At 43.8% G+C, this 24,216-nt stretch overlaps 1 protein-coding gene across 1 annotated transcript in view; it reads right to left on the bottom strand.

Moving 5' to 3' along the window:
- LOC149857096 (polycystin-1-like protein 2) overlaps positions 1–24,216 on the bottom strand; it is a 51,804-nt gene that overhangs the window by 15,543 nt on the left and 12,045 nt on the right. The window contains 25 exon segments of the mRNA XM_090062501.1: positions 143–371; positions 1,024–1,240; positions 2,106–2,378; positions 2,380–2,701; positions 3,279–3,425; positions 3,582–3,760; positions 4,365–4,466; positions 5,185–5,415; positions 5,856–6,049; positions 6,535–6,760; positions 7,491–7,625; positions 8,066–8,192; positions 9,020–9,144; positions 11,948–12,130; positions 13,872–13,997; positions 15,566–15,760; positions 16,662–16,807; positions 17,362–17,562; positions 18,324–18,465; positions 18,921–19,041; positions 19,499–19,706; positions 20,126–20,240; positions 20,738–20,787; positions 21,931–22,029; positions 22,819–23,223. Of these exon segments, the coding sequence (XP_089918627.1) occupies positions 143–371; positions 1,024–1,240; positions 2,106–2,378; positions 2,380–2,701; positions 3,279–3,425; positions 3,582–3,760; positions 4,365–4,466; positions 5,185–5,415; positions 5,856–6,049; positions 6,535–6,760; positions 7,491–7,625; positions 8,066–8,192; positions 9,020–9,144; positions 11,948–12,130; positions 13,872–13,997; positions 15,566–15,760; positions 16,662–16,807; positions 17,362–17,562; positions 18,324–18,465; positions 18,921–19,041; positions 19,499–19,706; positions 20,126–20,240; positions 20,738–20,787; positions 21,931–22,029; positions 22,819–23,223 (4,498 nt within the window).

Below are 24,216 nucleotides of genomic sequence, written 5' to 3'. Positions count from 1 at the left end.
CCAGTAGGTCCCCTACTTTCTACTGACATTTCCTTGTGTACCACCACAAGCAGTTATGACATTACCAAGAAAGCATCAGATAACAGTGACCTCTTGTCACTACTAACCAGATGTAAACTGCTTATACTGGGGACTGTGTTACCTCTCATTGATGGAGCCTGAAGAGGAGATTTGGCTTTCTAGCAGGCTTTTCATGCGCTGGACCTGCCTTACAGCCTGGGTGTAACTCTGAGGCTTCTGAAATTTGTAAGGCCCCAGCAATTCCAGCTCCATCTCTACATGCTGGAGCTGCATGTACAAGTAGCGGTTATAATCGTTGTGTTTCAGTCGGTCAGTCATCCCTTTCTCTGGGGTGGGACTTCTTGTTTTTTCTCCAGGGAACAGAAAAAAAGAAAGAAAAAGAGTGAAGGCAGTCATGGAGTACAGTAATACTGCTCAATATGAATCAGGGTCTAGGATTCGTAAGTTCTCGAGCCATAAAAACATGAATATCTAAGGTGAACATGAATACTTATAATCTAGTTTAGATAGTGGTATGCCAGTAATGTTACAGAAGCAGTCTGTAATACCTGGCAAGACATATATTCTGACAATAGCCCCAAGACTTATACCAAGTATCAGTGGTCAAAAGTTACTCGTATAGCATGTGACTTCTCAAATCCACTGAAAAAACCCCTAGCAACCTCAGACATCAGTCTGGCACCACTCACAGAATAATGTTCAGTAATGTGAGCCCTTTAGGCCAAGTCAAGCCCTAAGTTAAGAGCAGAATGGGAAAGGGTGATCCCACAGGTAGAGAAAGGAGAGGCAGTCAGCCCAAAGAACAACACGATTATGGAACTTGAGCTTCTTGATAGATGTTGATTCTTTGCAAAGAACGGAGAGCAGAAAGGCCCTTGTCACTGAAGGAAACTGACTTTATGAACTGCCTTTGAGTCAAAATGAAATAGGAGATAGCTTAGCCTCTGTGGCAGTCACCACTAGCTTTGCTCACAGCAAGGTTGTCGCTATCTGCTGTTTTACCTTGGATATCCACAGAGCCTAATGTAATGACAATAGGATCATCCTTCTTCTTACTCTCATCATAAAACTCTCGCCCAGCTTGGTTCTGCTGGCAGATGATATCCTCGACCAAAGCCAAAAGCATGTTGATGTCAGCAGATTTTCCCAGCACTGTTTCTGAAGAGGGTTGTGGAGTCTTCAGTGTTTTGAACAGTGAATTGGCAATTCTCTTAATATCCTGAAAGATATAGCAAGAGCATGACAGTACCCTTGTGACTGGTACTTGTGCTGAAGTAGTGGTAAACCAGGGTAAGCTTCACTCGCATGTGTCATCTATGGTGGGGTCTGCCCCACCTTTGGATAGGGCATTAAGGCCCTCCTACAGGGTTAAATACCATCATGGGACCACCTTGGTCTGACAGGCTCATTTTACTGAGGCCAACAGGACGAAATGTCAGGATGTAAAAATACATCCAGTTTGTCTGGGATGGGGAGTTATGGGAATAAATGTCACCTTTTAACTTGGGGGCGTTTGTTGTAGCCATGTTGGTTTAAGGATATAGGTAGATTAGGTTCTTTGGGTAAATGTGATATTTATTAGACCAACTAAATAGTTGGAGAAATTGTTCTTTGCAAGCTTTTGGGTACAAATACCCTTCTTCAGGCAGAGGGTGGATTCTCCCTCTGCCTGAAGAAGGGTGTTTGTACCCAAAAAGCTTGCAAAGAACAATTTTTCCAACTATTTAGTTGGTCTAATAGAAGATATCACATTTACCCAAAGAACCTTGTCTACCCTTTAACTTGGTCATGTCCTTGATATTAGATGGTGACCGCTGACCACAGTGTTTTCAGAAAAATATATAAGGGCCAAATTCTGCCTGGGGAGATGTGTGGGGCAGACCTTACTGAGGGCAGTGCAACATTCTACCTTGAAGGGGGAAAATGCTTAGTACTGAAGGAGGTACGATGCATCCCTCGACCCAGGACAAAATACTGCTTTACTGCCATGCTTAGTAAAACCAAAATTCATACGGATGCCAGCAGAGGGCAGTGCAGGTCACCCTACTGTCCCCCTGTAGCATCCAGCACGCCGGGAGACTTGCCTTTATCACAGCCTCTGGAGTGAGTGAGATGCTCTGCATGGCTTGAGGGGGTGGAGGAAGACTAGGAGACACTCGACCACTTTTCCCTGGTTTCTTCTCCTTCTGCTGCTGTGCTGGCCGGGTCCGGGTGTTCCTGAAGATCTGCACAATGAGCAGGTTGATGGGGAACATGAGGAGGGAGCTTTCAAAGCCAATCATCACCTCCTGCCATGTGAACTCGATTTTGCCTGCCAGGGTCAAGCAGAGAGAAAAGGTAAAATGACCCTAAAGCAAGGAGGAGCCTTCAGACCTTGAGCTTCTCCCCCATGGAAAGGCCTCCCCTCTTCAACTCCTGGAAACCTGCTTCTTGCCTCCACCCTCTCCCTAGAGAAACTGAGCCAGGATTTGGGTGGATACCTAGGTCCATCTTCTGCTCAGCTGGATCCTTGGGCACCCCCCAGAACATGATGCTGGTCAGCATAGTGCAGAGCAGCAGGGAGAAGCAGCACGATACCCTCTGGGCTCGTGTGAAGGAGCTCCGTGGGGAACGGCTGAAGATTGAGTACCAGATGTGTCCATCGCGGAAGCCCTTTGAGGTCTTCATGAAGAACAGGTTACTGGGGAAGAACAAGAGGGGAGGCAAGGCAGCACTTAGAGAGGGAAGAGGGATGAGACAGAGCAGAGTGCAGCTCACCCAGGCTTGTGCCTGTGGGCACTGTTGTGAGACAGAGGTAGAAAAGTAAGATAATACCGGACTTCACTGGGGTGGTGTGAGACAGCTGTGTTGGCACTGGGAATAGCAGGGGTACCCATGAGGCATCCACAGGGCCACTGCCTTTTACAGTGGCTGAAATGGAGTTCCCAGCAGCCTGTGCCTGTAGCCACAGGGTGAGGACAAAACAAATCAAAAGCTATGTCTGTCCATCTGTCAGGGAAACTGTGTATTAAAGCAGGGGGATGAAGGGTTTTGCACTGGGTTTGTCAGACTATCTTTCTCCCGTCCATCAATTTCCATGCAGTAATGGCACAGTTTAAGAATCAGATCAGCTAAGCAGTCTTCCCTCTGGTCTTGGTTCGGAGCCCTGGAAAGACCCCATTCACTTCAATGGCATGAACTCAAGAGCCTTTTTGCTTTCCTTCGTACTCAAACTGACTCCTGCCATCCAGAAGTTAGAGTCAGACAAGAGACGTTACCTGAATTGCTTCATGTCCTGTTCAGTAGCTACTGGGAACACTTTGTCCAGGACACATTCCCCAACATCAATGGCCAGCCAAGAGTTGCAGAGAAAATACCATTTCTCATCCCGAGCCAGGTCATGGACCAGCACACGATTCACATACCTGCAGAAGACACATAAGAGACGTGGGGCGGGAAGTCAGGAGGGAATTTGATATACGGACAGCGCTACTCTATGCAAATGCTGCAGTCAGCATCCTGCCCTGAGCCCCTCAGCATGATGTATTATCATTACCTGGATAATTCAATCCCATGCTTACCAGGATGGGCTATTTCCTGAATTATCATGCCACAGCCTGATACGCTGCAGTTCCCCGAGAGGGAACAGAGTACAGAGCAGGAAAACATCCACTCCTCCACGTTCAAAGACCACTGTGTCTGGGTCCATTAGGTGGTGGGGCTCACTCTCTCCTTCCAGGCCATATAGGGTGAGAGTCACCTGAAAGAGGTGCAGTTCATATGGGCATATAACCATTTATTTCTATTCATGGCTTGGATACCAGTGCTTTATGAGTACACAGGACCCCATCTGAGTATCCCAGTCTGGCAATTCTCACTGATACATATAGCAACTGCCCAGAGTAGTAAAAGCTGACGGCGGGGCTCAGGAGCTGGTACATAGTGGCCCAGGGGCTCATGGCAAAATCCCAACAGACCAAACATAGCTGGGCAACAGCCAGCAAGCCGACAGAATGGTTATTACAGAATTCAGTCTGTAGAGGAGCCCAACTCATTCTGGCACTGCTTAGCTGCAAAATGAGTTAGATGACAGAGGTAACAGGTACCAATGACTTTTCCCCCATGGATCTTCCCATGATGTGCATCCTTCTCATACCCTGGTTGGCTAACATTAGACCCAGTGTGCCCCTGCTCTGTTGCTTCTCCATCCCTTTGTCACGGCACTTGTCTACTTATCCCCCAACTGCATCCCTCCCTTAGACATCAGACTGGCAAATGACACCATCTGTTAACCTGGAGCTGAACAAATCAGTGGTCTGATAAACACACAAAAGACACAGTTGTGGCTGTAACTTCAAGAGTACCTTGGAAGTTGTGGCTGCCCCTCGACGGTGCCCGGTAAAAACTGTCACAAGATAACGATACTGAGCAAAGCGGTCATTGTCCTCCAGCACTGTGATCTTCACCTGGAGAAAAGATGCAACACTGGGGTGGATGGGGAGGGGATGAACACAGCTGCTAAAACAGTAGCAGTGCTGGGAGCAGAGCTGCCTTCCAGTCCATGTTGGGGTGTCTTTTTATGGACACTGCAGGTGCCCAACAGGAAGTACACAGCCAACAGGCAGGAGGAAGGGCCAGTGACAGACTTTTCAGCTAGATGTTTTCAGTGGAAAATTGGGCTTCCAACAACATGACATTTATTATAAAAATCTTCTGGCTTTCTGAAGAACATTTGATTTTTCATTGAACCCTCCCCTGCAATCAAAAAACCCTGTGAGCTTCCTGTGAAAAATTTAAACATATACACCATTTCTTGCAACATTTTTCAAATAAAATAAATTCTTTTTTTTATTATGTCTAGAAGCAGACTAGACAGTGATATGAAAATGGGCAGAGCATGGGGACCCTCTGAGTCACAAACTAAATTCAGTCACACCTGAAATTCAGTCTTACCTGCTATATTTTTATGTCATCATATGCTAAAGGCAATTAACTGAAAAATTATGCTCCTGCTTCCTCATTAATATTGCAGAAAACACATGATGATACAAGGCCTGTCTGAACTACCCAGTAGGGACAACGAGGGACCTACTGCTCTCTGAAACAACGAGGCCACAGCATAGGAGGCCAAACAAAAGGGGAAATAATCCAATTGCACCAAATCTCTAGTAGTAGAAGGCTTACCTTGGCATTATCCTGGATGTCTTTTCTTCGAGCCCATATAAGCACCAGCACATAGACTAAAAAGATACAGCCCACAGTCATCACCACCACAGGGTTGTCCACAAAAGTGCCAAACAGCTCTACTGTTTTGCTGACATCAATGGCATTGGGTGTGACAAAGAAGGAGCTCCCAAAGAAGGTGAGGTGGTTGCAAAGGCACTGGGTACTGATGGGGGTTGTTTTTGGTCCTACCTAAAAGGCAAAGAACTGTCTTGCTGATAATATCTTGATATTTGGCTTCAAAGTGTTGCTTACTTGCCCAGCAAGCTACAGGAGCAGCAAGGCTTGTAAGCTAGCGCGGGGGAACTGGTCTACACAAGCAAACCCTTCCAGTTCCAGCACAGTGTCATGATTCTAAGTGGAGGAAGTGGGGAGGAAGTGGGGATTATGGCACTAACTGTAACCTGTCCCCACCCTGCCATCCCCACCCTGAGAAAAATAAGAATTTTTTGCTTCTCCATTTTCCTGGACAAGCCTGAGTTTCCATCTCAAAGTGGTCTTATGTCACTATGTTATTTGGACACCAGTAAATCTTATGTACTCATTTTACTACATGTTCTTGTTGCCCAGACTGGCTTTGAAACATACTGTGGAAAGATCATTAAAATCAATGTTTGTTTTTCTCTACTCACATGACACCCATAGCTATTCCAGTTCCCCTGAAGCTCATCCCAGAATACGCACTGGGATACAAAGCAAGTGACTGCTACAGTTAAATCACTGCCGGCTGTAGAATCCATTTCCATGTCTTGTTTCACCAAAAAATAGTAAGACCCTTCTCCAAAAGTGAGTTCTTCTGGGCTGAGAACCCAGGTACTTGACGTATCTTGAACAGAAATAGTTTAGTTACAATCAGTGCAATACAAAGTATTTGTTTCAGAAATAACCTGCTGTGTTGTAGAAAATCAGGTATAGGAGCTAAACATTATAACAGGACAGGCTTCAAAATACTTTTTAATGTTAACTTTCAGCAATCCTTTTCTCAACCACCCATTCATTGCTTCTATTGCTGCACAGGTTTTGCGGGGATGGCCTGACCCATGACATGGACTGAAACTCTTTCAGACCTTGAAATAGTGTATATCTAATGGCACATCCAAACTGTAAGGCTTTGGCTCATCTCTAGAATTTGCATGTGCACTAATCCAGTATGAAATATGGGTGATAACCTCATATTATCTAATGATTAAGAGTTTGTGGTGAATGCTTCCATGGTGAACTTCCATTGAGAAACTCGGGTTAAAGGTGGTCAGTACTCTGTAGACTTGATCTGAGCACCTAAGATTAAAAGTCATTGACAAATAATCTTACCTCCATTCTTTTTTGTATGGGACAGATGAGTTTTCATATCATAGTTAGTCTCATTTGGACAATAGCCATATCCTAAGTAGAGAACAAGTGGAATATCCTGTTCAGGTTCTAGGTGAACCACTAGAGATGTATTTTCAGATGTAATATTGACTTGGAAAGCACTAAAATTGCCCAGATTCAGAAGGCTCCTGTCTTCCTGAATTGCTGGAAGCCTTGGTAGCATTATCTACATGTAAATAGAAAAACACATCCTGAAAAAATTATAACCATGGTTTGATCCTATTGCACATTAGTACAATATGTGCAGGGCACATAATTTCTGCTTCCAGAACATACAGAGAAGAAAACACAGTCAAGAAAATCCATTCCAGGGGACATCTAATGCATGTCTGCTTCACTGTAATTTGCATGATGCTTAAACAAAGTTCTGAATAGTCCATATCTCCTCTATTATGATTTATCTCTTGATGCACACTTGGACTAGCCTAGAGATTATAATAATATGGCTGTAAAACTTTGGGATAATGAACTTAAAACATCATGTTTTGTTTCAGGGTAAGCGCAGTTTCAGATCATCTTCCATTACTTTGAGGATTCGCCCACACAGTTTTTTTAGTTCTTATTCATTTATATGTTGATGGACAAGGAAAAGCCTGGATTCCCTTGAATGAACAAATAGGATGTCATATCTGTTGTAATGGTCCACATGAAAGGTAAGTCCATTGTATTTATCTTGGAAACCAGATTCTTTCCTAGTCCATATATGCACCGAGATCTTGTTGTGTGCTGGCAATGAACAGGTTACCATTTGACCACCAGATTTGCTTATTAGAGATTTCACATAGACTAATGATGATGATAATGCAACTGACATTTATAAAGTAACCATCAATAAGCAAGGAAGACTTTAGCTCACACTAAGAGAGGAAAAGAGAGAGACTAAAGACTGATATTACCTCAATGTTTTCAGTAAGGTCATTGACTGGTATGACCAGTCCATTCGAGCTGGTAAGACTTAGGCCTCCCACAGCTCCACTGATTTCAAGACTGGTATCACTTGATACAAAGGGATTCATTGCAAAGCTCACCATCTACAGCAAGGCATTAACAACAATAAGTATTGGGCTGTACTAAGTGTTTTATTATATACAAACTATTTAAATTTCCAATAGATCAGCAATGATCTCAGCTCCCAGACTTAGATCCAGACAACCCCAAACTCCAGGGAAATTCAAACTTAAATCCATATTTGACACTTCCCCTTAGCTTTAAATGGGCCATGCCCAAGACTTAACCTGTGACCAATCCCCCCTTACCCTCAGTGCCTTTCAGCATGCATATACATTACAGCAAAGGACAAAGCTCCTATGATCTGACACAATTACAAGAGAATGTGGTGGCATGACTGATATGCCACTCAGTGTATGTTCAGTGTGTGACATGTGTGGAAACAGAAAAGGTTCTAGAGTCATTAGACCAAGAGAATAAATTGGTAGAACAAGTGAAGTTAGAGGAAAAGTTGGTCACTTGCCCTTATATCCAGAGTGTCGTCATCATCTCCTGAGACACTTAGGGAAGAGGCAGATGGCAGAGTAAAGCTGGCAGAGGTGTAACTGGAGACACGAATGGATGTACCATCCATGCTGTCTGTCTGTAACCTATCCCAGAATTTGGGTCACACATACACGAGGACAATATGAAGAGATAGAGACAAAGACAATAGCATGTGGATAGCACAGTGAAGAATTTCTAAGAAATAAATTATTTTATTTGCAAAGGAAAAAAATGTTGGTAGTAAAAGTTGGTTGTTGAATACCTTCTAACTCCACTGGCAGATACTTCATAGATTACCTTTGCCTGCTATAACATTCCAGATACCACTAGCGAAGAATGATTACAGGGAAGGATTTTTTAAATATTCATGCTCAATTTGCATGTTTGAGGGTATCTGTATGTGCAAATGTATCTATTTAGCCATGTGTATGAACAAATGCCCAACTCCTACTAGTATTTGTTGCAACTGCATGAACTGGGCAACCAACTGCAACTGGATGATTTTCTGGAGATGAGAATTCTCTACAACTTCCTTATTATCCCATTTAATCTGTGCAACCCTGTTTACAGCTCTGTACCTACAGCAGTATCCGCAACACTGGAAAAAGAATAAATGAACCTGACAGAACAAGTTTTTTCCACCTATCATCACATTTAAGCAGGTGGTTGCCTGATCTATATAACCCCAAAAAGCATCCTCTGCCCAAAGACTGTATACAAAGACTTCCACAATAGCCATCTGAATTAGGTGAATTAAAACTTTCCTTACAATGGATAACTGATTACATTTCACAGCTCGTATGGAGATGCTGCCATCTCTGTAGTATTTGGGGATGACTCAATTTAATGAGGATGTTATCTAATCTTCATCCAGGAAAATATCAACAATGTCAAGTGTGTAGAAACACCTCTGAAATGTGCTGATGGTTACCTGTTTATGTACATTGCCACAGAGGGAGTAGCCAGAACCACAGGGTCATCATCTGGTAGCTTCCCAAACAGGAAGGCGCTCTGCAGATTTTCAACTGTGTTCAACAGCTTGTCTGACACCAGACTCTGAAAAAGGATGAGGGAAGGGAACCTTTGGCAATGCATTTGTTATTATAACAGAATGAGGAACACATCCTCTCTTTTATCTTATTTTATTCTCTTAATGAGCTGTCTTTTTCTCCATTCAAATTTTCAGTGCTTCTTTTGAAGCCAGCAGACAGCCATCATCATGTTAACCTCAAAGAAAGTAACTGCAATAAGCAATAGCATGACTATAAGCAGTAAATAACAAACCTTATTGTCTGTCAAAGATTGGAAAACTATTAGGTGAGAAGGAAGAAATGAAGCCTCAGGTGTTCAGGTACTGTGGTTATGGGGAACAGGATAAAGCAAGACATAAGCCGATGAATTTTAAAGCAATTATGAAGTGCACCAAAAGTGCTTTGCTGTGGACCACATCTGTGGTTTTTATGATGGCAATAAATATAGTAAATGAATGAAATGAATGTTAGCACTTGGTGCCTTTAATCCAGCAAATGTGAGCAGTTATTTATTTCCCTGGCTTTGGTGGGAGTTCTTTGTGCTTCATTTCTATGCTTAAACAGTTTTTAAAGGCCTAATTGTTTGCCCTTTAAGACACCCATCTTATGATCTGACAGATATCACTGAGACCTGGTGGGATAGCTCTTATGACTGGAATATGAATATCAAGGGTTACACTCTGTTTTGGAAGGACAGGGTTGGGAGAAAAGGTGATGGTGTTACCCTGTATGTCAAAACACATACACTTGTTCCCTGGTTTAGGAGGAAGAAGGTGGCAAAGCAGAATGCATTTGGATGAAGATGAAAGGTATTAATATAATGGTGGGGATTTAGTATAGGCCACTTAATCAGGCACTCTTCAAGCAGGTGACAAATCTATCTAAAAGCTATGGGATGGTACTGATGGGAGAGTTCAATTTTCTGGACATCTGCTGGAAGAACAATGCAGCCAAGCACAGAATGTCAAGCCAGTTCTGCTATATGTGTCAGTGGTTTTAAATCTCCCCAGAGGCATTGGGCATTGGCTACAGCTAAGGCTGGGGACTTCAACTGGGGTGTATCAACTCTCCTGCTAGGAGCAAAGCTGGAAGATCCAGACTAGACGGTCTTGCCCCTCACTTAGGGTCAAACCAAATGCCATATTTGGAGCCAGGAAGGAATTTTACCTTATGGTCAGATGGGTACAGACTGGGGGTGGGGGGGGGGGGTTGCCTTCCTCTGCAGCAGAGGGCACAGTCCTGTCTACTCAGGACCTCTTGAGCATATATTGACATTTTCTAGAAAAAGGACATTGGCTGCTCTGGTTCCCCTGCTTTACCTATGGCAGGTTAGGGTTTTAGGTTTATATTGCATAAGGGCTAAGCGTAGTCCTATGTAGAGTTTAGATCATGGTTTTATAGGGTGGTTTGGATAGGGATGATCCTGTCTCAGGCAGGAGGTTGGACTAGATGACCTCTGAAGGTCCCTTCCAGCCCTATTTCTCTCTGACTGTATGAACAGTGTTACCAACTGTAAATTTACAGACAGTCTGTAAAAAAAAACAGGCTAAAATGCTTGTCCATAAAGTCTGAAACAGTGAGATGGATAGACAGACAGAGCAGCACCACCTGATGTCTGATCAGGAGCCAACACTACAGGGAGCATTCTCACAGGGCTTTGTAACTACTTCCCAGAGCCATGTGCTGCTTCTCAAGCCTGTCACCTGCCTGTAACACTGCTGTGTGGCAGGTAGGCAAGCATTATTTCTTTGGTTGTTCACACTGGGACAGAGGAGGGGGCAACACAGGGTGGTATGTGACTGCGGGCATCAGGGTGCTAGAGTGAGTAGGGGATCCTGGAGTGGGGACAGCATGGTGTGAAACCATTGCTGCAGTCAAGCTGGCTTGCCAACTCAAGAGTTTTTTTTTTGCTTATAATCTGCAAACTTTTAATAAAAACCAAACTCTTCTACAATGGTTGGTGTTAAACCTCTAAATGTGAACCCACCTCTTGTCCAGGGCCTGGCAGAAGAGTTACATTTACAGGATATAAAACATATGCCAGTAAATAGTTTGTCAGTAAAACATTTTCAGATTGTCAGTGAAAAAAAACTGTCTTGGGTTGGCAACCTTGCCCATGGATGTTGAATATTACAAACTGAAAAGCTGCAATCTACAGAGTATAGATGAAATTGCCCAAAATGACAGAGCTTACCAGTGTCAAAACGGGCTAGGATCAAGATATAAAGCATTCATAATTGTTCCTTTCAAAGTAGATCAATAGTATCCCTTGCTCACACTTACAGCAGTAAAATGCACTAGCATGAGAAGCATACAGAAGCATTTGCAATAATTCACCAACAAATATGAAGGGACAGCAGAAAGCTTCATTCAGCCTGTTTAAGAAGGGTTGAGGACAATAACACAGGAAATGATTTGGGGCTTGAGGTCAGTAGGGTCAAATCCTTAATGGTGCTGACCCATATATACAATTCCGCAGGCTATGGTCTGGTCCATCAGAGAGGGAGGGAGTTCCAGAGGGAGAAATCCTAGTACCCTAAGTCTACCTGGGGCAGACAGCACGGTCCCTTCCACATGTTGCAGCACATTCTCCAGAGCTCTGTCCAGTCCGGTGTCCAGCATCGCAAGCTTTAAGAGGCTGTTATTGTTTCCCACAGGGGACTTACCTGGCTATTCTGTGAAAATCCCATTATATTAGTTATGCCCCACTGGGCCAGCACCTATGCCACTTTAGAACACATCTCAGGAAAAAAAACTTATCTGCCAACTTCCAGGCCAAGCAGGTGCTCACACACAGTTCATTAGAAGCTGAACCAAGCAGGAAGCACCTTTTCAGCCTCCGGTGGTGATGTAGCCCCAGTCCTGTTATGGACAGACGCTTCCAGCACATTGCTAACTGCATTAAATAGGTAGCTGGCTGCTGCCTTCTGCTTCTGGTCATCCTCACTGTCCTCCATGTTCACCCTAAGCAGGGATTCACTGACATCTTTTAGCGTGTTGCTAGCTTCTACCTGGACAGGAAATAAATGGTGTTTATTTCTGTGTGTCTGTATTTAAAAAGTGATAGAGGTTAACATGGCAATAAAGAACTGCATGGGCAGCTGTTGTGTTTAGTTTGGCCCAGACCTCATGACATGAATAGTCTAGTGGGACTATTTGTGGACAAAGGCATTCCTAATCGTATTACGGGAGCATTTTAAGCCTGGTCTCATGCCTGGACTCCACAGTGGTAGGCATGGTACCAACACAAAAAAAAAAAAAGTGTATTCCCTGTTATGAACAGCTTACAATCTAGGCAGCCCCCCAGTGTGATGAAATGCATTACAACCTGGCCTTATAGATTCAGTCCCGAAACATGATAAGTAATGCCCAGAAGAGCAAAATTTCCATGGTCACGGATGACAATAGGAGATGGCTAGCACATGTCAGATCTGACTGAATAGTCTAAACAGTGAAGAAACAGTAACACTCTGACATGGTTTCTTACGCAGTTACTTGGGAATCGGATGCCACCCTTTCCTTGCTGACAAAACTCTGACTCGGTGGTGCAGGTCTGAGGCCTTGGCCAGCAACACGGAGTTTAGATGTTAGGGTAAGAGGACCCAGGTGGACAGATTAGATAATCCTACTGGGCAGTGAGCTAGAAACTGCGTTGTCAAGCACATGTACTAACACATTCCAGCATTATTCTCTATGAAACTCGTTGGCTTCTTAACAAACACTGCTTGGATCCAGGCAGAGGGCTAAAGGCTGAAGGTGGAAGTGTATTTGCCATTTCCTTTAATGCATAAATGTGGCCATTGATTACTCTGTGTTCATGAAAGCCAAGTAGTAATTACCCTGTTGGAGCCTGTCAAAAAGCTGTGCACATTTCCCTGCTCAGTCCAACCTGTGCCCATTCCCCACTAAGTTCAGTCTTGAGCTTCTCCTGATGAGACAAAACCAATGTTTTTGTCATATGGAGGCGGCCATTCACCCAGTGCTGAAACATCCCACAGTTATCTGGCACAAATCAGGGGATCAGATATTTAATTGCCAGTGTCCTGGGGAAGCTGCCTGCAACAGAGCTGTTGTGTCCTTTCCCTATAGCTACACTTTCTTCTAGCAGCCCGATATGGAAAGCACCGGAGCCGACACTGAAAGAAACAGTGCCATCTACTGACTATCTAGCAAGGTCAGAGTCACGTTGGGAAATACCGTTCAAGGACACCTACTAGCGCACATGAAAAAGCCAAGCCCAAGCTGTGCCGCAGCTAGACTCCTCTCTCAGACAGCAGGCATTTAGGTCAGTGGGAGCACTCGTGTGAGGTCACTGAGCCATAAGCATGAAGCCAAAGGCAGCTTTAAAATAGCCCTGCTTTGCACCTTTCCTTCCACGATTTCAGGGAATTTACAGGCATGAACAGATAATATATCCTAAATGGCTGTGAGACAGCTAAGAATTATTGTGCCTATTTTATAGCTGGCTCAGAGCCAAGCCACAATTGCCTCTCACTTGCAGTGATATAGTGGTGGAAATGAGAGAAGAATTGAGACTCCTGCTTCCCAGTCCTTTACTCTACACACTAAAAAACACAGTCTCCTGTTATGGCATGTGGGCAATTGCTGTTAATGCCTCAAAATCTGAGTAAAAAATAGGCTGATCCAAGGTATTGGTACCCTCTGTGGACTATGTCAATGACCTGTGGGATGCAGGGGTGGGGGAAGCAGGGGGAGTTATTGGGAGGTGATGCAAGACGCAGCGCTGCTCACCTGGGCTGAGGAGGAGAGCTCCTCACTCCTGTGTGTGATCTCTTTCAGGACCTCTGACATCTTAAGAGCAGTCTGCATTGATGTTACGTTAACAGCAGACAGAGTCGTCAGCATCAGCGCTCTCAGCTTGGGATGAAAGGAGATAATTAGACAACAGGACAAAGACGGTAATTAAGATCCCGTAAGTACTGCTGGATATTGACATCCTCGTTTGTTATAAATCACGAGGTAGAAACCAGGCTCCGTGGGATGCACAATTTGAGCTGACATCAGCTCTGCTCACGAGTTGCTTCTTTCCCCAGTTATTGACTGTATAATCAGAGAAATATTTTGTCTCCTCAAGACACAGGGGGTTCACACACTTAACATCCATTAACAGCAATGAGAGCTACGTGCCTGAATTCCTATGCATCAGGAGGGAGGTACAGGCTTTAGTATATAAACACCACCTCTGCAGAAGGCAAAGCTATCTAAGATTGATTTAGAAAAATAATGAATCGTAATCAAACCATAAGCTGTACTTCCCTAGACCTTTGCCTGCAGATCTCAAGGCCCCATGCAAACATTAATGGAGCGTCAGAACTAGAACTATCTAAAAGTGTCACAACTAGAACTCAGGGGGAGGATTTTCTGATAAGACCCTTTTTGTCAGAAAGGTTGAGGCATCACAGTTGAAACTGTCCCTGAGAGAGGTTCAGTTCCAACGCATTTCTTAGGACAAAGGATTTTTTCCCCTTTTTTGAACTATTGAAAAGAAATCTTTTTCACTTGGCTTGAACTGTTTTTTTCAGGTTTCTATTGAGCTTTTTACTTTTCATCTCAGCTCTGCAGGTGGACAGCTTCTGAAATCACACAAAAGCATCCAAAAAACCAGCTCTGCTCAAAAGACAAAACCTCTCACAGCCCTTACCAATCTGATCTAGGGGAAAAATTCCTTCCTGATCCAGATTTAGAGATTGGGGTGACTGTGGGCAGAAGAGCAAGACCCTCTAGCCTCTGGGTTTTCTAGTATGAGCAGAAGCATGAGTGGACCCATCTGAAACTTTCCAGCCTTCGATACATCAAACTTCCCAGTGCCTCAGAGGAAGATAATCCCCCTTCTGCACCAGAAGCCAATGGCATCCATGTAGGGGGGAAAAAAATCTTTCCTGGCCCCAGTTGGAGACCAAACAAAAACCCAGAGGCCTGGGACTGCCAAATGCCTTCCACACTACAAGATTTCAAGGGCTATTACTGCCTCAATTTTCTTGAGGGAGAACTTGGAGAATCATAGAAGAAAACCCCTTCTTTCTCAGGGAATCTGCCTAGGGAAGGATAAAGATTTCACTATTTTTCAGCATCTTTAATAGCTGCTGGCCTCAGTAGAGGTTGTCTGCCCACCCTCAGTCCCAAAGCAAGTAAACACTAGGATCCTTCCTCAGAGTGAGGAACTGGGATAGCAAAAGGGAATTGCATTGTTCTGGAATAGACAGGAGCAGTAAAGAGCCAATAACTCCCTTGGGCCAGTGGTATGCAATACATGGTTGCTCCTTGGTAGCTGAAACCTATAGCAAAACCTTGGAAAGTCCTGCAAGGTAGCAAGAATATCCACCTCCCTTTGATGGAGAGCTAAAGTAGACTGGCATTCCTCAAGAGCTGACCTGCAGTTGTGAGAGAAAATTGTGTATTGTAAGAAAACAAACTGTCTAACTAACCTCCTTCCGGGTGTCTGTCCGCAGAGACGCATTATAGGTCTCTTGCTGGGTCTCCTGGTTGAGAACTGAAGATACTGATTTGTACAGCTGGAACAGGGACATGCTGTTGTTCCCATCTTTTAGGATGGTGTTTGTTTTCTCAGCTACAATGGCATGCAGGGTCTGGTTCCCATTATCCAGTTCTTCATGTCTAACCTGAGGATGAAATCAGACATGCCCACTGCATTCTTACTGGGCACTACCTTTCATGATTCCCAGCACCACCAAAGAATATCATAACTAGGCATGGTACATGATAATTTTGTTTCCCCATTTTTCACTGAAAATATTTTTCGATTAGGTTTTCCAACCAGACAAAAGAAAAGAAAATGTGCAAAAACATTTGATGAAAAAAATATTTTTTATCCGGAAAAAAAGAATGTTCTGATCAAAAATGCCAACTCACAATGTACAAAGAAGCTGCAGTCTCTTCTTGAGATGAGTCTAATTTGACTCATCTAACTGGGCTGACTAAAAGATCCTGATAGGTATATATCCTTTAATTAGAGCCTAATTCAGCTCTGCAGCACTCTGATTTCACGCTGAGGGAATGCTTTGGAAATCAAAGTAATGAAAATTAATTTCACTGAGTAACACTGATGAAGCAATGGTGCATATGTCTAGTTTCCATCAATCCTATCCTGGAAGAAGGGTGATGGAAAAGACTGCTGATTTCACAAGGTCTCCTGTCCACCTTTCCTTGGCTAAGGAAGATGATCATGGCACGGGATCGTGAGAGAGTAATAGGGATAAAATGTGCACAGGAGACCCAAGCTCCCAGAAACATGGGGTTAGGAGCTGGAGCGGGACTTGGTCATATTCACATTGGCTGAGAACTCCACCCAGGGAAGTGCAGGGAAGCGCACATTGTGTGCGTTACCTAACTCTTTCAGGAGAGCTTACTAGCAGGTGCTGAACACTGCACTAAGGCAGATATATCACATACATTTTGGGGGCCCGATGTGGGGAGCAGTCCTGGTGTGCTTCACTGTGGTGCCTGCTAGTGCAGTTCTCAGAGTGGATATACCCTTTGAGAGGAAGGAATTTTTCCATGTACCTTGACTGTAGCATTAGTAAGAACTGTGTCACCAAAGCTATTGCTGACAGTAACTGTGACATGTAAAATGAAGTTGTTTTCCTCTTCTCCAAGTGGAAGATAAATGGATGAGAGTTCAGGATCTGGGCCGCAGTGCAACAGAGAATCTGAAAGAGAAAACCCAGGGTTATCCCTCAGACAGCTCCTATTTCTGAAAATAATGGGCCACAGACTGTAAGGGAAGTTTCTTCTCTTTGTCTGGGTGCTCCTCTCATGCCTCCCCCCCAACCCCCAGTTATGCTAATGTTATTCACATAACTTCTACCTACAAGATTCAGCCTCCTGAACAGGCCCGGGGTGAAGAAGTCCTGCATCCTTCAGAGATGCAGATTGCACTCAGATCCCTTATCTAAGGTGGTTCTGTAATTCGGAAAATCCTTGAAAGTTTCAGAAGAGAACTGTTTCAGAGACTATGACCCCATGCTAAATATATGCACTGTTTCTACACATTTTTCCTAACACTGACTTACAGCCTGGTCTGTTGACCAAGGACAGCAGTAAGCTTGGCCAGTTCTTCATTGAAGTGAATGACCCTAATTGCAGAACAAGGTGCCACTTGCCCAAAGTGAGGGTATTAAAATAATTTTGGCAGCAGTAGCAGTTGCCCAGGAGTGCATGCCTATAGAACCTAATAATTAAACATATGAGCCCCAAGCCTTACTTGATTTCAGATAGAAGCAATATGTGAACAGACTGGGGTGCACAGGCAGGCACGAGTCCTTCGAGCAGGAAGTGCTGCAGGATATGGTGAAACTGGTGAGCACCGACCCCTCCTCAGGGGATATAGCGCAGGCTGGCACTCCTGGTGCAGCCACCATGCTGACAATGTGAGTTTCTTCACCGTATTCATGCTGAGTCAGTGCTGGGGAGTTCAGGGAGAAAAATTATCATCTTCCATTAGAACTGATCATCTCATACTAATCCTGTATGCTCTCATACTGATCTCCTTTATTTGAGTCCTGGAAATGTTAATGAAATCATTTTACAGCCTCAGCCATGGTATAGAAAGAGCCATAAACACACACTTTTATTTGCCCTGTAAGGCAAAGCTGTATTGCACATTCAAATATTTATCAACAGAGCATTTCCAGATGTCAGGCAGTTGCCATCACCTTGACTTAGGGTCACAAAATCAGTTGCCTCATATTACTACTCTCCTCCACTTTGTGATTTCTTGTGTGTACTGAATTAAGGGATTTAAATAGTAGTGTGTGAATAATAGGGTTGGTGCATGAAGTTATTTAATTGTATATGTCCTCTGAGAAGACTTTTTACCATATTCAGAATGATGGCAGAGTGGAGGCAAAGCAGTTAAGGAGCCAAATGTTTTAGAAGCATTAGTTAAGCCCTACCCTTATTTCCCCTTATTAGCATTGGTGTACATAGGTACCTAGTGCTCCTAAATAGGAACACCTAGTATAGGGGGTTCAAAGCTGGCTGGATATGATCCTGGCCACATACTCTTGCACGTGGATGTGATGCCATTGGCTGCAAAAGCTAGTGCATCTTCACTACAGTGGCCTGTTTCACTCATGTGAGTCTTAAACTTGCCTCAGGATATAATGCTTCCGAATGGCAGAGATTGCATCTTAGTGAAGGCCTTGAGACCCCGCGTAGCCCTACCTATGACTTTAATCTGGAATGCATCTCCATGTGTCTGCAGAAAGGAGCTGTTCAATACCAATGCAGATCTATTGCTCGGAAGCAGCATCAATGAGCTTTGCCGGAAACCCTTCAGAGTGCAGGCTGCAGGGAGTGGAGCAGGCTAGAAAATCAAACAGGAAAAATAGCAAGGCAGAAGAGACTGTCTCCTGTGTGTTATACTGTGGTTTCCATGAAGAGTTCAGCAGTTTTGCATACTTTGGACCTAACCCTGACACTCTCACTCAAAAACACTCACATTGGCATCACTGGAATTTTTATCCAGATAAAGTTTATGAGACTTGGCCACATTATACTGACAAAGAGTGAATGACAAGTTGGTGAATTATTTCGTTCACTTGAACAGACATGACAAGGAAGATTGAAACCTGCATAAAAAACTTATGTCTAAATGCACTTTTCACCGACTTTTACATATGCCATCACCACAACCGTCTGCCCTTGCTGCGAGTCCCTTTGTGCTTTGGGAGAAGGCCCCATTCATACCTCTAAGGGTTCCCTGTCAAGCCAGACCGTTTGTGTGTAGATTGATTTCCTGCCCCACCTGCTCAGTCTCACCTTTGCGTGGAATGTGTTGTCCAAATACCAGTTATAGCGCATGACCTCTGGGTCCTTCTGGCTGGTGACACTCAAAACAACTTCTTCACTAGCATTTACTGGCTTGCAGTTTGTCTCACACCTAGAATGAAAGTGAAGAGTTGTCATGACCCAAAGGGTAAATGTACTCAAAACTCCTGGGATATGCAGCTGCAAACCCACGAATTCACGAACAACAAAATCCTCATCATTTCCTAGTTAGCTAAAGAATCTCATCCCCATGGACTTTCAACTGTCAAAGAGCCTACCACCTTGTTGGCAGTGAGTGGCAGAAAAGCACCGATTCTAACAACTGTTGGAGCAGGGCAGTTTTAAGGTGGAGTTTGATCAGTGTATGAAAGGTATAAAATGACATGGTTGCTACAATAGCAGAGGTTTGGCTTGTCCCAGGATATCCTTGCCAGTGCTGTGTTCCTGTGGTTGTGAAGAGCCATGTGCATATATGGTGCTACATAAATATTCTAACACGTAAAGTCATGTTCCAGAGCTGCAGTTGTGGAGAAAGTGCCATGCCAGAACAGTGCAGTTTGCCAGCCCACCTGATGTCCAGGTGCAGCTCTTGCTTTGCCGTCACATACAGACATTGCTCATCCTGCCTCTCTTCTTTGCTGTGGTTCCTCACTGTAACTTTCACAGTCACTGCCGAGTTCGGGGGAGGCAAGCAGGCAGGTGGGATCTTCACCTGGCTGTGGTTGATGGGGATGACTTGCTGCTCCACACAGTCATTCCAGCCAGGCCAGCAGGCACCTGCACAAACAGTCCCTCTTTTTCAGCAGACATATCACATATTAGCCCTGCACCCTATCCAAGTGCCACTCTGATCCCTTTTCCATGCCTGTTCTGCTACTCTGCTTTCTGCTCCCTTCCCTGTACCTGATCTACACTTCCACACTCAGAGGCTGTCCATGCCATTTGTGGAACCCATACTGCTGACTGGCCGACCCTGGATTAGATTATAATCCATGCAGCAGCATCTAGTTATTACAGCTAGACTCGGGAAGGGTGATATTTTGACAGTACAAAGGGTGTGTAGCTGTTGTTTAAAGTTAGGTGGAGTCTCTATTCTCTTACAGAAAGACAGGCACCATACAGCTGGTATAATGGTGAGCCTACCACCTGGTTGGCAGCGAGTGGCAGAAAAGCATCATGAAGTGCACTTCACGTACCACAGGACCATGTGAAGCTCAAGCTCTCGCTGTCATCTGGCCAGCTGAGCATAACTGTGGTGAAGGGATCCACGTGGCGACTAGGCTTAATGGATATTTTATTTCTTTGTTTGTCCTAAAGAAAAAGGGAGTGAACCATTGTAAAAAGGCATTGAGTGTTATCTACTTGATGATGCTGCCTCAATGAAATGATTTTTTTTTTTATATTAGTGAATTTTAAAACAATGTAAGAATATCTGAATAAGTTTGGTTTCATAAACTGGCTTGGTCATGGTGAAGAATGAGTTTTCTAGTCTTTTGCTTTTACTTACAGGCTTTTACTCTGAAGATTAGATCTGAGAAGTATAAATGTGCTTATCTCAAAGACACATAGTGTGGATTCTGGGATGAAGCTAACGTTTTAGATTACAATACTTCAGGTTAATGGAGCTCAGTCAGCTGAGGTGCTAAGCACCAGAGTCAACAGGAGCTGAAGATGCTTTAGCAAGAGGCAGAATCAGATCCATCAATGATGTGACTACTTTTACAAAACATCCCCAAGCAGTACATTAACAACCAAGAGATATTTCTTAGCATTCCCATTTCAAGGTGAAACCCATGAATAATACTCACATTTGTCTTTCGGGTATTTTCTTCGGATATGTTGTCATCCTGAGCGGCATCTGTTTAGTATAACGAAAACAGGAAAATGTTTTAAGGCCATCCATAAAGCTGCTTAACAGCACTAGCTTAATATTCTGATATATAAGAAATGTAAAGTCTGCCTGTAAGTCAGGAATGTAGGAATAAGACAAGCAACTAACATAGTTGAAGATGATTCCAATTCTCCCTGGATGAGGATATAAAGCAAAAGTAAATACATTGACGTGATAGAATTAGATTAGAGGAAGTGAAATCACAATCCAAAACTTTGGAGTACAGAAACAACTTGAAAGCTCAGTAATATTAATACTTCAGCCCTTTTATTCATAGTACCCTTGCCATTATCATCCTTACACTGATGTGTGGCCATGAGCTATCTAGGTGAATGTTGTGTATGGACAGCAGTGTGTGGTACTGCTGAGATACAGATTATATGATCTCTAGAATCATTTTCAGGATCCCATATTTAGCTGATTCCTTCTAGCACAGACAGCCCATGCAAAATGTGTAACTGTTGTGGTGTGATGCCATGCTGGGACCGCTTCAGATGCAGGGTCACTCCCTTCAGTAGGAAGAAGTGATAAGAAGCCATTGGCCTTTTTCTAGAAAAGTATGCTGTATGCCTTGCTTTAATTTAAAATGATTTCAGTGTTGGGATTAGGTACAGATCAGATACCCCCTGAAGACACAAACTTTTTCCATGTGGGGCCTGCTCCTGTACCTTTGAACACAATAGCAAAGCTGCCAGGGCTTCAGTAATGCAGGACTGCAGAGAACAAACACTACAGAGAACTATAGAAAACGAAGACTGAATCATCCAGCCTTCCCTATATTGCCACGCCAACATGCCCTGCCCCGACCTTAAAGGGATCATTATAGTGCGTGAGAAATGAGCAGTCCTCCAGGCCCATTCAGTTTCTCTTTGTCTCTATTGAAATTCAGAGTAAGAGGAGTGAGTGATTATTATACACAGAGATTTTGTTTTCTTCCCACTGTAGAACATTTACCCAGAGCTTCCAAAAGGTTTACCAGCGCTGTTTCTAGAGGCAAGCAATGATCAAAGCTCTGTCTGCAAGCCATCAAATGCTCAGTGCCATGAACTGCCATATCAGAAAGGGTCACAGAACACGATCAGAACAGCTCTGTCAGGTAAGTGCGGTTACCTTCTTTAAGAGAATTGTTGGCTGATACTGTGATGCTCCCAATATCCATGCTCATGTTCGAGAAGGCATTCATGGCCAGCACCTTGACCAGAAAAGTACCTATGAAAGACAGATGGGCAAAGGTAGGCAGAGCATTAGGAATATTGGTGCATTAGACCTGTACGTTTGAGAGACAAATTCCAATTCTGTGTTGTTTCAGGACTTTTTGTTTTTAATTAAAAGGTCCTTTTTCCTTTGTGGTAAATGAATAAGCTAAGCTTAGCATGAGATAAATGTTCAAGCAAGGTATCAGAACCTCAGGAAATGTCTGCATCACAACTTTTTAACCCTTTGACTTCTGTCACAACCTGTCAGTGTTGCCAGTTAACTCAAATTAACAGTTAACAGAAAAGCAGTAAAAACTAATCGTGCCCAGCCAACCCTGGAAAGTGGCCTGCTTTTCTGGAGCATCTCCCTCTGAATTCTACATTCCAGGCAGCATATGATGGGGAGAGAGCAGTCCAATAAAACTTGGACTACTGTGCATCAGAATCAGCTGCTGGCCACCTAAACACTAGCTGTAATCTGAGAGTGAAATGGATAACTAAAGGGAAGGAAAACACCTGCTGTGTGGCATATGTATCTGTGATGAAACTGTGATACTTTTGTTTTCTATGCATACATATGCATTATATATCCCATCGGCTTTTTAGATTTATATAAACTCTGAGCAGTTATAGCAGCTATTTGTCTCCCAGGGGCAGAGCTTGTTACAGGGTAGTACATTGTATACTGTCTTGGAGACCGGAGTTTTGGGTTGGTTTGCTTGCTTGCTTGCTTTTCTTAAACTACAGTAAAGGACAGACAGCCAGGTATGTGGTTATATATGAAAATAAAAGTGTGCCGTACCTTCCAAATGAATAGGAACTCTATATATTCCAGGTTCTCCTTTAAGGTAGTCTTTTTGGTGAGAATACGTTTCACTGGAGCCAACCACTTCAAACTTTAGCTTGTCTGGTACACCATGAGCCACAGAGACATTGATCTCCAAGTCTTTTCCCATTTCCAGAGTGTGAGAGGCTATTGAAGCCTGAAGACCAGATATGGGTTCAACTAAGTGAACAGTGAGGCTCTCAGAGACCTCTGAGATTGTTGTGTTGCTGGATGCCATAATTGCCAGTAGGTGTATCCCCAGGCCAAGGAGCTGCTGAGAAGTGCTGTCAAGCGTCAGGTTGTGAGGGATGATCCCTGTCTTTGCAGTGGACTCAATGAGAGTCATGTTATCTGCTAAGACAGTGTAGGTCACTCCACTGCCTGGAAAAGAAATATTCAGAACTATCACTGCTGCCCTAGCCATTAACATCCAACCCATGCGCTGTCTGTTGCATTCAGAAGGCAGGCAACTAGCACAGGGATAGCCTGCAACCATTTCATTTCATTTTAAAATGAATTCAGTACAGTGGGGTTTGTGCCCCTTTTGGTTTGCTTCCCGTGAATACTCCAGCAAATAAGTTTACTGTCGGCAGCGTCTATGCTAGTGACAGAACTTGAGCGCAACTTTGAAGTTGGGTTTGTTGATTGTGGGCCTGTACTCCAGCAGCTTAGCTTGATGGGGTCTGATCTCCCAGGGACATCCCACTCTGCGCCTGATTCTGGCAGGTGCTGAACACATTGGTCCTGATTCAACAAAGGGCTTAAGCAGCACTTAACTTTCAGCTTGTGAGTCTTCCTGTTGATTTCAGTGGGACATAAATGCTTAGAGCTAAGCTCCCCCTTGGCAGGATCAGAGCCAAGAATGTTCAGCCCTGATGTAGCTGAGCCCAACGTGTCCAATTAAATTAGCATGAGTATTGATGAGTCCAGACTTGTGAAAACTTGCCACACTACTGCAGGAGTAAAATCAACCACCAGAATTACCCAGTAAATCATTCTGAATAACAAAAAAATGTTGAGACATTTACAGTGCATCCGTGATAGATTCCTCTCATAAGATATTTCTTACAAATTATTCACCTGGCTCTAGTATACAATCATTGTCCTTGGTACTTATTTAGTGCCTTTTGCCAAGGTTCTCAGCAGGTTTTATAAAATAATGCCTCCAAACAGCTTCTTTTTGAGGAAGATACATGTTGCTACTCTAGGTTTACAGAGGGGTAAGTGAGGCAGCAGCAGATACTTGTGACTTGTTACACAATGAGCATGTGGCAAAGGAGCTGACTCACAGACTCACTGCTCTCCCTACCGACTCTGGTGCTAAGACCAGCATTTATCCTTTAGGCTCCCTCTTTGTCTAGAAGGGAAAAACAT

The sequence above is a fragment of the Crocodylus siamensis genome, chromosome 9 (genome assembly GCF_052110815.1).
Source record: "Crocodylus siamensis isolate JL-2025a chromosome 9, ASM5211081v1, whole genome shotgun sequence".
Taxonomy (NCBI): Eukaryota; Metazoa; Chordata; order Crocodylia; family Crocodylidae; genus Crocodylus; species Crocodylus siamensis.
This window is presented reverse-complemented; position numbering and strand designations above follow the sequence as displayed.